Genomic DNA, 12,931 nt, shown 5'->3' with positions numbered 1-12,931 from the left:
ACATTTATTTTGCACAAAAAAAAATTAGGAAATCAGCACATTAAAACTTACGGAACTTAAAATCACGATAAAGCTTCTTTTGAAGAAAACACATGTGCTAAAAGTTTAAAGCCAATTACAAGAGGCATTTTCAAACCATTGCACAGAATTCAACAAAATTTGCACCAACACAGCATTAATCCAAAAATGTTTCATCCACTTTATTAAATGAATCAGCCATTAAAGATTTATTGTAATTAGGGAAAAGCTACAAACCAGTAGGGTTCATACAGCGCCTATGGAAAGGAAGGTATTCAGATTCGATCCAAGGGGAGGATATTATGTCCAGTTCTTTGGATCAAGAGCCACTCACCAACATCAAAACAAAATAACGCCACAGTTGAAGATTTGAAGCCGATCGGATAAGGCGCTGGAGGAAGTTAAATCGGGCATTCTTCCAAGGATAGATGGTGATCCCGTCGGGGCGGTTTGCTGGGTTGTGGGTATTAAGTATTACAGTAGTTAAGGTTAACGAAACTCATGAACATATTCTGTGTGAATTGGGGCAGCAAGGAGCAGAGCCACTGCAATACGGAGGGTCTTAGGGTCGAGTCGCGTTCCCATTGCCGATATGGGAACTGTTTGGAGGAAGTCCCCGGAGTGAGGTGCACTCACAGCCTGGAGGCGGGCAATCTCCCTATCTGATGTTGCAGCCCTGAGCATGTTGGCAAGCACCTTTTCAGCAATTGGGCTATCCCAGCTTGACTGTTTGCGAGCCAGTGCTGCACTAGGGTTTGGTGCTGGAGCAGCAAGAGTCTCCCATTCGGTGATGGCACTGACATAGCTAGGGTCTTCTATTCCTGCTGAGTCACTGAGGGTGTCAGGAAGAATTTGTCTTATCAACTCGTTTGATGCAACGGAAGAGGATAGGAAAGCTGGTAGAGCAATCTGGGAGGATCTGCGTACTCCTAGCCCTCCAAGCCTGACCGGAAGTGAGGCTTGCAACCACTGTCCATCGTCAAGGGAAAGATTCAATACACTCTCTAGCATGGCCTTCAGGAGAGAGTCATATTCCTTGAGTTTTGGACTGCTGAAGGCTGGGGAGCATCTCAGAAAATAGGTAAGTTTTGGGGTTCACAGGCACCTGGTGAGTAGGTAGAAGGCATCGTGTGTGTCAATGTCTTTCATCCTGCTTTCCATTGTCCGGAGGTCTGAGACTTTTTTTCCTAGGATCAGATCGATGGCATTGGATCCAAGAGGAGCACCGAGGAGAGTGCTATTGGCTGGATCAATGGCTCGTGCTCCTGGTAAAACGGTACTAATATTCTGGATCAACTGTTGATTGGTAGAAACTATTTCACATTTGGTGGGGTTTAAAGAAAGGCCCAGGCTTTCTCCCATGTCTTTAATTTTACTGATGTCCTCCAGGAGAGATTCTGCTGTGCCAGCTAGGGTACCGTCGTCCAGGAACCAGATATTGAGCTCGCTGGAGAGTGCCTCCGTGACTTCCTTGATGACCAAACAAAATAGAAAGGGGGCGAGAGGGTCCCCCTGTTGCACGCCCTCACAAGAGTCAATTTCATGGTCCCCAAACAATAGTTTGGAAGTCACACTATAACACGATTCTATGAAGGGATAAAGGGAAGGGAAGTTTCTATAAACTGCTTGGAGAGCAGCATCCCTTCTGACTGAGTTGAAAGCATTGGCAAAGTCCAATTTGACCAAGGCTTTTTCATAGGACATGTTTTTGATATATACTCGGGCTGTGTGGGCAGCTGCTTCACAGCCCTGTTGAACGCCGAAACCGAGCTGAGTTGGTTTCAGCATTGCAGCAGCCTCTTGACTCACCCTTCTTACTGCAGCCTTGGCGACTAGGCGCCGAAGGGTGTTACCCACTGCAATGGGCCTGATTCCGCCATCCTTTTTCCGGAGGGCACAAATGAAAAATCAGCCATTAAAGATTTATTGTAATTAGGGAAAAGCTACAAACCAGTAGGGTTCATACAGCGCCCTATCAGGGAAAGGAAGGTATTCAGAGCTTTCGATCCAAGGGGAGGATATTATGTCCAGTTCTTTGGATCAAGAGCCACTCACCAACATCAAAACAAAATAACGCCACAGTTGAAGATTTGAAGCCGATCGGATAAGGCGCTGGAGGAAGTTAAATCGGGCATTAAGTATTACAGTAGTTAAGGTTAACGAAACTCATGAACATTTATATATTATATATATATATATATATATATATGTCGTATATATATATATATATATATATATAGGGCAGCATATATATAGGGTATATATGCGAGTTTTCATTATCTCAGTTTTGTTCCTACAGTTCTCTTCTATTTAAAATTCTCTACAATCCTCTAAGGAAAAGAATTAGTTGTGTTTTCTTTTAGGAAAGTCCAGTTTAATAAAAAGAAAATCTATAAAATTGGCAAATTATTATTATAATCAAGGGGGAAGCGCTAAACCTGGAGGATTATACAGCGCCTGGGGGGGGGGATGTGGAAGGCATTCAGGCTTAATTCGGGGAACTGGAGCACAGATCCAATTCCCTAAATCAAGAGCCCCTCACCAACATCAAGGAACCTTCCTTGAGGGGTAAAATTGGCAAAATGGCATATATACAACTTAAACTCAATAAATAAAATACTTTCAATTAAGATACACCAATGCTTAAGAGTGTGAAGCCTACCAGAAGAGGCATTCTCTAATTGCACTAGCCAACACATTTTAACTTTTTAGTCAATTCAGAAACCAAATTAGTTGTTTTAAGCTAACTTTGATGCGCTGATCACGAATCTGAGCTTTAGTCTCGATCACGCAAGTTCTTTTTTCAAATCTTTCGATCAAATTTTTGGCTATTTGTGGTTGAAGAACCACAATATATGTTACTCAACAATCATAAGCATTATATTATTTATAAATATTAAGTGTTGTGCAAGTAATGACAGAAACTACTCTTTCTTAGCGTGACATGAAAACATCTACTGCCACATTGTAGCTTAGAGTCGCAGCACAAAACCCATCTACCTGGAGGACATTCGGGTATCAACGCCCCCGCGGCCCGGTCCACGACCAGGCCTCCCAATTTTTGTTAAATAAAAATGCTTAACATGGATCCCCTTTTGTAATATACGCAAAATCGGAGTTCGCCAAAGGCACTCTCAACGAATTCATATTATTTATGCATAAGAAAGAATTACAAATTTCCATAGTTATAACAAAGTTACTTAGTAGTTTTCAGGCTTTTTCGTTTGTGTTGAGTATGGTTCTCCATGACCAGTGTTCAGCAGTATGGTTCTCCATGACCAGTGTTCAGCAGTATGGTTCTCCATGACCAGTGTTCAGCAGTAGTCGACCATCAAACTGATCGTCACGTTAACCCTGATCTCTCCTCTCCATGATGATAACGTCTTGGTGAAATCGTTCACAGTAGGATTTTATTTTCAGTAAACTGTATGACTGGAGCAAAACTAAGTTCAGATTTGAATTTAAGTCTAAAAATTAGTTAGAAACTTATGTTTAAACGTGACATGAAACCACTAATGGTCAGTGTTATTACACAGAAACCAATTTATTTAATAAATTTAGCAATTTAAAATTTACATGGATCAAAGGAAAAGAAAGTTTGAGGCCTTTTAGAAAAAGCACTCTTCAGTAATTGCTCTAAATCCAACTATTCCAAGTTCTTTGTAATAATTTCATTAAAATTTCAAAATTTACATCTAAACTGTCTAAACTTATGAAATGAATCAGTGCAAATATTTTGAAGTTAAGACGTGGGATTTATTGAATGGAAACCAGTATCACTATTTATTAAATAAAATTAGGACTTATGAAGGCCAATAACAATGAGAACTTTGCTTTCTAGGAAACACATTAAGGTTGATAATTTGAAGCTGATCAGAAGAGGCATTCTTCAGTTATTACACAGATTCAAACGATTCCAATTTTTATAAGGGGAAAAAACAGAATTGTTAAAAATGCAAGCATACAAACTACACTTAAAGGATACTAACCCGGCCATCAGATACAACAGTCATTAAATACTGTAGCCAGTCAGAAGTGAAAGGCTTAAATACACTTAAAATTATTTAACGGGAAACAAATTTTCCCTTATTTTACGTATTAAATTGGCAGATGATGCCTTCTCGTATTATGAGCGAAATAAACACGAAAAGTTGTAGGAAGAAATAAAATGGCAACCATGTGGTGACATTTTGGAGATACATAATAATAATCATAATGAAAATAACGTAATGTGATGTTTTGCATCCTGTGTCACTTGGTTTGCGATATTTGCTTTATATATATATATATATATATATATATATATATATATATATATATATATATATATATATATATATATATATATATATATATAATATATATATATATAATTCTCTTTCAAAACTTAAACCATGTTTTTTTTCTGAATTGCACAAACAAAAGCCAAAGTGGCTAGGATACGCGAGTCAGATTGGTTATCCATCACACTATACTGGCAGTTTATGTCTATAAACATTTATTTAACGAGGTAAGATTACATACGCTGGTAGAGAGCATTATAATAATTATAATCATGTGGGAGCGCTAAACCCTTAGGATTATACAACGCATGTGGGGGGGGGAGGGATGGAAGGTATTCAGGCTCAATTCAGGGAACTGGAGCACAGATCCAATTCCCTAGATCAAGAGCCCCTCACCAGCGTCAAGGAACCTCCCTTGAGGGGATATGGTAGAGAGCAACCAATCTGGGACTAAAAAAAAAATAAGCATTACACAAATAACCTGGTCCAAGTTGGACCGAAACGTCGTCGTAAGCTCCTCTTTTACTATATGCAGATTATTTGCGTATTTTTCCAGTCACGGTATTGTGCCTTTTCGTTATTTAAATTACAGCATGACTATTAAAACACAGAAGTACAGATAAATATGCACTGAATGGAAGTAGGAATGTGAAAGAGTTACACAAAACGTTAATAGGCTTCCGTTTTACACTTACATAACAAGACAGTAGCATTTCCCTGGATGATTAATGCCTACTAAAGAATTTAGTACTCTATAATTTATATTCTCAGAAAATTATAAAAAAAAGACAACAGTGATGCCTATGGTGTGTGAAGACCAGAAAAAAATACTAAAAAAAAAAAAAAAGGTCTAAACTTTAGAACAATGAGAAATTGTTTACAATGGAGGATCTTGCATAACAGCAGAGCAAGTTTACTATGATGCTGATCTGGTGAGGTCACAAAAACACTTGCAATGTTCTTAATCAACGACGACCACTCCCATCCCAGTGTCTGCCAAGATATGTGCCTTCATCTCCTGGGCCACCTATGGATACAGAGATATACTGCACACAGTAACAAAGAAAAGAGGATGCAGAACAACATGATTTATCAAGTCATGACTTGACAAAGTTTTACATAGAAACGTTGACACAATACAAGCTTGTTGTGCACCTCTATCTTTTCTTCATTGGCAACCTATGCCATAGTGGGTGCGTTTCAGTAGCATACCTGCTTCACGATTAGCACAGACGGAGGAGCGAGCCTTCACCAACGCTTTCTCTGAATGAGTTATATGGATTTAGCGTTATAAATGAAATTAATAATCTTCCCAAAAACCTTTCCAAATTTAGTAGTACTAACAAAAAAAATCAACTATATAATACTTACGTCTACTTCAACTGTCTGTCTTTAGCTACTGGGAAAAACTAAACCTGTAAGGGTCATCAAACGCCTGGGAATGGGGGGTAATCATATTTGTTAAAAAGCGAGATGAGCTCCAATTCCTTTGATTAAGAGCCCTCCCTCAACATGAAGGCACCCCCGTTGAAGGTACTGTAGCAACACTTCACGTCGCCACAGCACTGGCAACGAGAAAGGAAATGTGAATTGCATCATATTAAATTACAAATATAAGATCTGGGTGTTGTTGCCTTGTCATAACTGCATATAAAAAGTTTTACAAGAAGAGTGAATATAAGGGAAGAATACTCGTCGTGTGCAGTGGATACATATGGCATACCTTTAATATACCTTTGATGGGTTTCGAAAGTCTTTCTACGCCCGGAGCTCAACCATGGGCCAGGCTCTCTAGTGTTAGCCTGGTCAACCAGGCTGTTGCTGCTGGAGGCCCGCAGCCCCACATATCCATCACAGTCTGATTGATCTCGCACCTGGTAAAGATACTTGTCCAATTTCCTCTTGAAAATTTCTACACTTGTTCCACCGGTGTTTCTGATATCACCTGTAATATTTCTTGCAGAATATTGAACATTATTTAGAAGAGAGAGCCTCTGTTATAAGAGGTTATTGCACATGTTAAATTAACACTATTCAGCCTATCCTCAGTTTACTACGTCAGTGTCCTAACGTAGTTCCCAACGTCAAGTTCCTAATACTTCCAGCACATCCTGAAATACGTTCTTTAGCTTGGGTAGACTACATAATTCTTTTTTATAAAAATGAATATTTAACAAAAATAAGCAAAAAAAAAAAAAAAATGTAATACGTCTGCCAATAAATAACAAAAAAGGCACAATACCGTGACTGGAACGATACACAAATAACCCGCACATAAAAGAGAGAAGCTTACGACGACGTTTCGGTCCGACTTGGACCACTGACAGTGTGACTGTCAATGGTCCAAATAGGACCGAAACGTCGTCGTAAGCTTCTCTCTTTTATGTGCGGGTTATTTGTGTGTCTACCAATAACGTAGTCAAAATAAACCAGGATGGCCGGCATTATTACATTATATAATATGGGAGACTAAACCGTACTGAGTCATACAGTGTTGAGGGAATGACAGGTAATATGGATTCATCCAAGGAAAAGGAGCATAGTTCCAACTCTTTAAAAATTTCGAACATAAAATTCCACAGGAGTCGACGATGTTTTTAACACAGCAGAGGAGTGGAAAAACAACCTCGCTCAAGTTTTCCTACCACAGACTCTCTTTTATTTCAATATTAAAAAGCAAAAATACACGACAAACTTTGTAATATTTCGGTTCTACTGTAAAACTCTCTAGTTTTGGGCACTGTTATAGTAGGTGATAAAGTTTTCATCACATGGCACTAATTTACCTATTGAAATAATTTCTATATTTTAAAATATACCTGAAGTATACCTGGAGAGGGTTTCGTGGGTCAACGTCCCTGTGGCCCGGTCTGTGACCTGGCCTCATGGTGGATCAGGGCCTGATCAACCAAGCTGTTAGTGTTCGCTGCACGCATCCCGACGTATGAACCACAGCCCGGCTGGTCAAGTACTGACTTTAGGTGCCTGTCCAGCGCCTTCTTGAAGATAGCCTGGGGTCTACTGGTAATCCCTTTAATGTATGCTGGGAGGCAGTTGAACAGTCTTGGACCCCTGACACTTACTGTGTTGTCTCTTATCGTGCTAGTTGTGCTCCTGCTTTTCATTGGGAGATGCTGCATCGTCTTTTGCTTTCATAGGGAGTGATTTTCGTGTGCAGGTTTGGTAGTAATCCCTCAAGGATTTTCAAAGTGTACATAATCATCTGTCTCTCCCGTCTGCGTTCTAGGGAGTACAGGAATTGAGGTGTTTTATATCGGTTGTGTGTGCCGTGAAGGTTCTCTGTACATTTTCTAGGTCCGAGATTAAATGTTTAAATTTAAATATCCAGGGATATCATATGCTTGATGATTCATGTACGCAAGTACACACACACACACAATATATATATATATATATATATATATATATATATATATATATATATATATATATATATATATATATATATATATATGCAAGGAATTCGCAAGAGCAGGCGAAATATACACAAACACTGATCTCTGGCCGAAGGAGACTCGAACCTACGAACCTTGGAACAAGGTACGCAGTGCTTTACCAATCTACCCACACTAGACCAATACCTTGGAGTCCAGCTTGCGCTAGACTTTGATCCAAGGCAGCCAGCTTTCAGGGAGAAACCAAGTGTGACCCTACTGTTTTTTCCCAAAGCCCCATAAGCTCTCATGGTCAGCACTAGTGATCGTACCTCCCTATATATTATGAATGGGATGATGCCAAAATTTTTGCCGATACCGATAGTATCAAAATTACCCGACATTGTTACCTATATTCAATTTTAGGCCGACATGGTCGTCTAGGGTCGAAAAAACATAATGTATTTTATTTTCTCTCTTATTATATTGTTCATTACAAAATCATTTTAATTATCAGGTACCCTAATGTATGAGCCAAAACTTGACAAAACTTGTTTTATAGAAGATATGTCAGTTAACTTACTATTAATGCATTTCCCCCCAGAGACGGGGAAGAAAAAAAATGTCTGGGTAAAAACAAGTATTTATTTTGTAGGTTAAAGCATTTCTATAATATTGCTCTTCTCACAGATACCACAATCAGTATATTTTAATAAAATTCTTCTGTGAGATTATATATATATATATATATATATATATATATATATATATATATATATATATATATATATATATATATATATATATATATATGCAAAACAACCACTCTGAAAGAATAGAGAAATTCCAAGCGCTTTCGTGACTACTCACATAGTTCCTTGATAATGTGAGTAGTCACGAAAGCGCTTGGAATTTCTCTATTCTTTCAGAGTGGTTGTTTTGCATATTCTGAAATCACCTGTTTACTGTGATCTTATTGCATATATATATATATATATATATATATATATATATATATATATATATATATAGTCCCTTGATAATGTGAGAAATCACGAAAGCGCTTGGAATTTGACTATTCTTTCACAGTGGTTGTTGGTTGTTTTGCGTATTCCGAAATTACCTGTTTACTGTGATCTTATTGCATATATATATATATATATATATATATATATATATATATATATATATATATGTGTGTGTGTGTGTGTGTGTGTGCAATTATTTAATATATGTATGGAAGAGGGTAAGGTACCTAGGGATTGGCAGAGAGCATGCATAGTTCCTTTGTATAAAGGCAAAGGGGACAAAAGAGAGTGCAAAAATTATAGGGGGATAAGTCTGTTGAGTATACCTGGTAAAGTGTATGGTAGAGTTATTATTGAAAGAATTAAGAGTAAGACGGAAATAGGATAGCAGATGAACAAGGAGGCTTTAGGAAAGGTAGGGGGTGTGTGGACCAGGTGTTTACAGTGAAACATATAAGTGAACAGTATTTAGATAAGGCTAAAGAGGTCTTTGTGGCATTTATGGATTTGGAAAAAGCGTATGACAGGGAGGATAGGGGGGCAATGTGGCAGATGTTGCAGGTGTATGGTGTAAGAGGTAGGTTACTGAAAGCAGTGAAGAGTTTTTACGAGGATAGTAAGGCTCAAGTTAGAGTATGTAGGAAAGAGGGAAATTATTTCCCAGTAAAAGTAGGCCTTAGACAAGGATGTGTGATGTCACCGTGGTTGTTTAATATATTTATAGATGGAGTTGTAAGAGAAGTAAATGTGAGGGTCTTGGCAAGAGGCGTGGAGTTAAAAGATAAAGAATCACACATAGAGTGGGAGTTGTCACAGTTGCTCTTTGCTGATGACACTGTGCTCTTGGGAGATTCTGAAGAGAAGTTGCAGAGATTGGTGGATGAATTTGGTAGGGTGTGCAAAAGAAGAAAATTAAAAGTGAATACAGGAAAGAGTAAGGTTATGAGGATAACAAAAAGATTAGGTGATGAAAGATTGGATATCAGATTGGAGGGAGAGAGTATGGAGGAGGTGAATGTATTCAGATATTTGGGAGTGGACGTGTCAGCGGATGGGTCTATGAAAGATGAGGTGAATCATAGAATTGATGAGGGGAAAAGGGTGAGTGGTGCACTTAGGAGTCTGTGGAGACAAAGAACTTTGTCCTTGGAGGCAAAGAGGGGAATGTATGAGAGTATAGTTTTATCAACGCTCTTATATGGGTGTGAAGCATGGGTGATGAATGTTGCAGCGAGGAGAAGGCTGGAGGCAGTGGAGATGTCATGTCTGAGGGCAATGTGTGGTGTGAATATAATGCAGAGAATTCGTAGTTTGGAAGTTAGGAGGAGGTGCGGGATTACCAAAACTTGTGCAGAGGGCTGAGGAAGGGTTGTTGAGGTGGTTCGGACATGTAGAGAGAATGGAGCGAAACAGAATGACTTCAAGAGTTTATCAGTCTGTAGTGGAAGGAAGGTGGGGTAGCGGTCGGCCTAGTAAATGTTGGAGGGAGGGGGTAAAGGAGATTTTGTGTGCGAGGGGCTTGGACTCCCAGCAGGCATGTGTGAGCGTGTTTGATAGGAGTGAGTGGAGACAAATTGTTTTTAATACTTGACGTGCTGAAGGAGTGTGAGCAAAGTAACATTTATGAAGGGGTTCAGGGAAACCGGCAGGCCGGACTTGAGTCCTGGAGATGGGAAGTACAGTGCCTGCACTCTGAAGGAGGGGTGTTAATGTTGCAATTTAAAAACTGTAGTGTAAAACATCCTTCTGGCAAGACAGTGATGGAGTGAATGATGGTGAAAGTTTTTCTTTTTCGGGCCACCCTGCCTTGGTGGGAATCGGCCAGTGTGATAATATATATATATATATATATATATATATGCAGGGGTCGAGACTCATATATATATATATACCCTTCTGTCCTCCAGTGTCGTCAGTATAGCCTTGTTGCAAACCTTTGTACTTTCTCCAACTTCTTGACGTGCTTGACCAGGTGTGGGTTCCAGACTGGTGCTGCATACTCCAGTATGGGCCTAACATACACAGTGTACAGTGTCTTGAACGATTCCTTATTAAGGTATCGGAACGCTATTCTCAGGTTTGCCAGGCGCCCGTATGCTGCAGCGGTTATTTGGTTGATGTGTGCCTCCGGTGATGTGCTCGGTGTTATGGTCACCCCAAGGTCTTTCTCCCTGAGTGAGGTCTGTAGTCTTTGTCCACCTAGCCTATACTCTGTCTGCGGTCTTCTTTGCCCCTCCCCAATCTTCATGACTTTGCATTTGTGTGTGTGTGTGTGTGTGTGTGTGTGTGTGTGTGTGTGTGTGTGTGTGTGTGTGTGTGTGTGTGTGTGTGTGTGTGTGTGTGTGTGTGTGTGTGCGCGCGCGCGCACAAAACAACCACTGTGAAAGAGTAGTGAAATTCCAAGCGCTTTCGTGACTACTCACATTCTTTCACAGTGGTTTTTTGCATATTTTAAAATCACTTGTTTACTGTGATCTTATTGCAATATATATATATATATATGAGTTCTCCATATATATATATATATATATATATATATATATATATATATATATATATATATATATATATATATATATATATATATATTATACATATATATCCTGAATCCATCCAAATGTGAAATCATCTCAGTCGGTCAACGAGTGATAAATGCAGTGAGATCAAAACTACCAGGAGCAGCAGTCATTGCCACCACAAACAGCGTCTTGCTAGGAGCACCTCTGGGAAGCAATGCCATTGACACAATTCTCAGGAAGAAATTGGAAGAGTTAAGGAGAATGGAACAACGAATAGGGAATCTGGACACCCACGATGCCTTGTACCTTCTCACAAGTTCTTGAGTCTGCCCAGGTTGACATATTTCCTAAGATGTGCACCTTCATGTGATAACCCTATACTGCACGAATATGACAGTATCCTGAGGCAGATTTTTACGAAAGTACTTAACCTTACTCTAGAAGACGGGCAGTGGAACCAAGCTACACTTCCAGATTAGGAGGGAGGGGTGTCCGCAAGTCATCACATATTGCGCTACCTGCTTTTCTGTCCTTATGTATTGCATCCAGAGGGCTTGTAGCAGCGATTCTCCCTGAACATCTTAGGGACAAGATTGGAGTCCAGGACCAAAAGGTCATTGACGGAGCCATGATCTGGGATAATCTAACGGGCTCTGAAACCAGACCTGCTCCCCTAACAACTACAAACAATCGCACTGGGATGGTCCAATAGTGGAAAATATAGCCTCAACAATGCTTCAGAGTGTGTCAGGGAAGGATAGAGCCCGCCTCCTGGCAGTGAAAGCCCCTCAGGCAGAGGATTTTCTGTTGGCTGTTCCCAACTCCAGCCTTGGCACACGCCTCGACCCACAGACCATCCGCATCGGTGTTGCCCTTCGACTTGCCGCGCCTATTCTCGCCGAACACAGGTGTACTTGTGGCAGTGAAGCAGCAGACCGATTCGGGTACCATGGTCCTGCGTGCCGTATATCTGAGGGAAAGATTGCAAGGCATGAGGAGGTTAATAACATTATCAAGAGGAGCCTCCCACAGCCGGATACCCAGCAGTAAGGGAGCCACCTCAGCTATGCACTCTGATATGCAGCCAGAAGCGTCCAGATGGTATCACCCTTCAAGCCTGGACAGACGGGAAGCAGGTGGTGTGGGACTATACATGTGCATCTACCTTGGCTAACACCTATCTCCAATACACCAGGGAGGAAGGAGGAACAGCTGCCAGCTTCAGGGAGTCCCAAAAGTCTAGAAAATATGGAGAACTTGCTCATCACTATATGTTTGTTCCCATAGGCTCAGAGACCCTTGGCTCATGGGGAAAGAATGCTTCTAAATTCCTTAAGGAGCTGGGAAAAAGACTCATCAGGGTAACTAGGAATCCCACGGCAGCTAGTTTTCTGTTCCAGCGGCTTAGTGCGGCTGTTCAAAGGGGTAATGCCTGCTGTATTTTGGGCACACCTCCCAGCTCTGAGGAACTGGATGAGATTTTCACCTTATAATCGGTGATACACACGTAACAACATGTACCGTATATGCCACCTTTATATCAACAATATATCTCTTAAATCTTCTGCACCATATTATGTAATAAAATATTCCTATTGGTAAAAAAAAGAATGAAAAGATGGGGTGGTAGGGGATGTGGAATATTCAAACCGCTTCAGGAAGAAATCCAAATATTCTTCCTTGAAGCC

At 40.1% G+C, this 12,931-nt stretch overlaps 1 protein-coding gene across 1 annotated transcript in view; it reads right to left on the bottom strand.

The window, feature by feature from the left end:
• Window positions 1-11,343: 11,343 nt before the first annotated feature.
• The window catches only part of LOC128695658 (membrane-associated guanylate kinase, WW and PDZ domain-containing protein 1), a 118,009-nt gene continuing 116,421 nt past the window's right edge, over window positions 11,344-12,931 (bottom strand). Inside the window, exon 2 of the mRNA XM_070093302.1 lies at window positions 11,344-12,213. Coding sequence (XP_069949403.1) covers window positions 12,032-12,213 — 182 coding nt within the window. The 3' untranslated portion in view covers window positions 11,344-12,031. The remainder of the gene's footprint in view (window positions 12,214-12,931) is intronic.

Source organism: Cherax quadricarinatus, chromosome 42 (genome assembly GCF_038502225.1).
Source record: "Cherax quadricarinatus isolate ZL_2023a chromosome 42, ASM3850222v1, whole genome shotgun sequence".
NCBI classification, from domain to species: Eukaryota; Metazoa; Arthropoda; class Malacostraca; order Decapoda; family Parastacidae; genus Cherax; species Cherax quadricarinatus.
The sequence above is the reverse complement of the archived record's forward strand: the minus strand, read 5'-3'. Positions and strand labels throughout refer to the sequence as shown.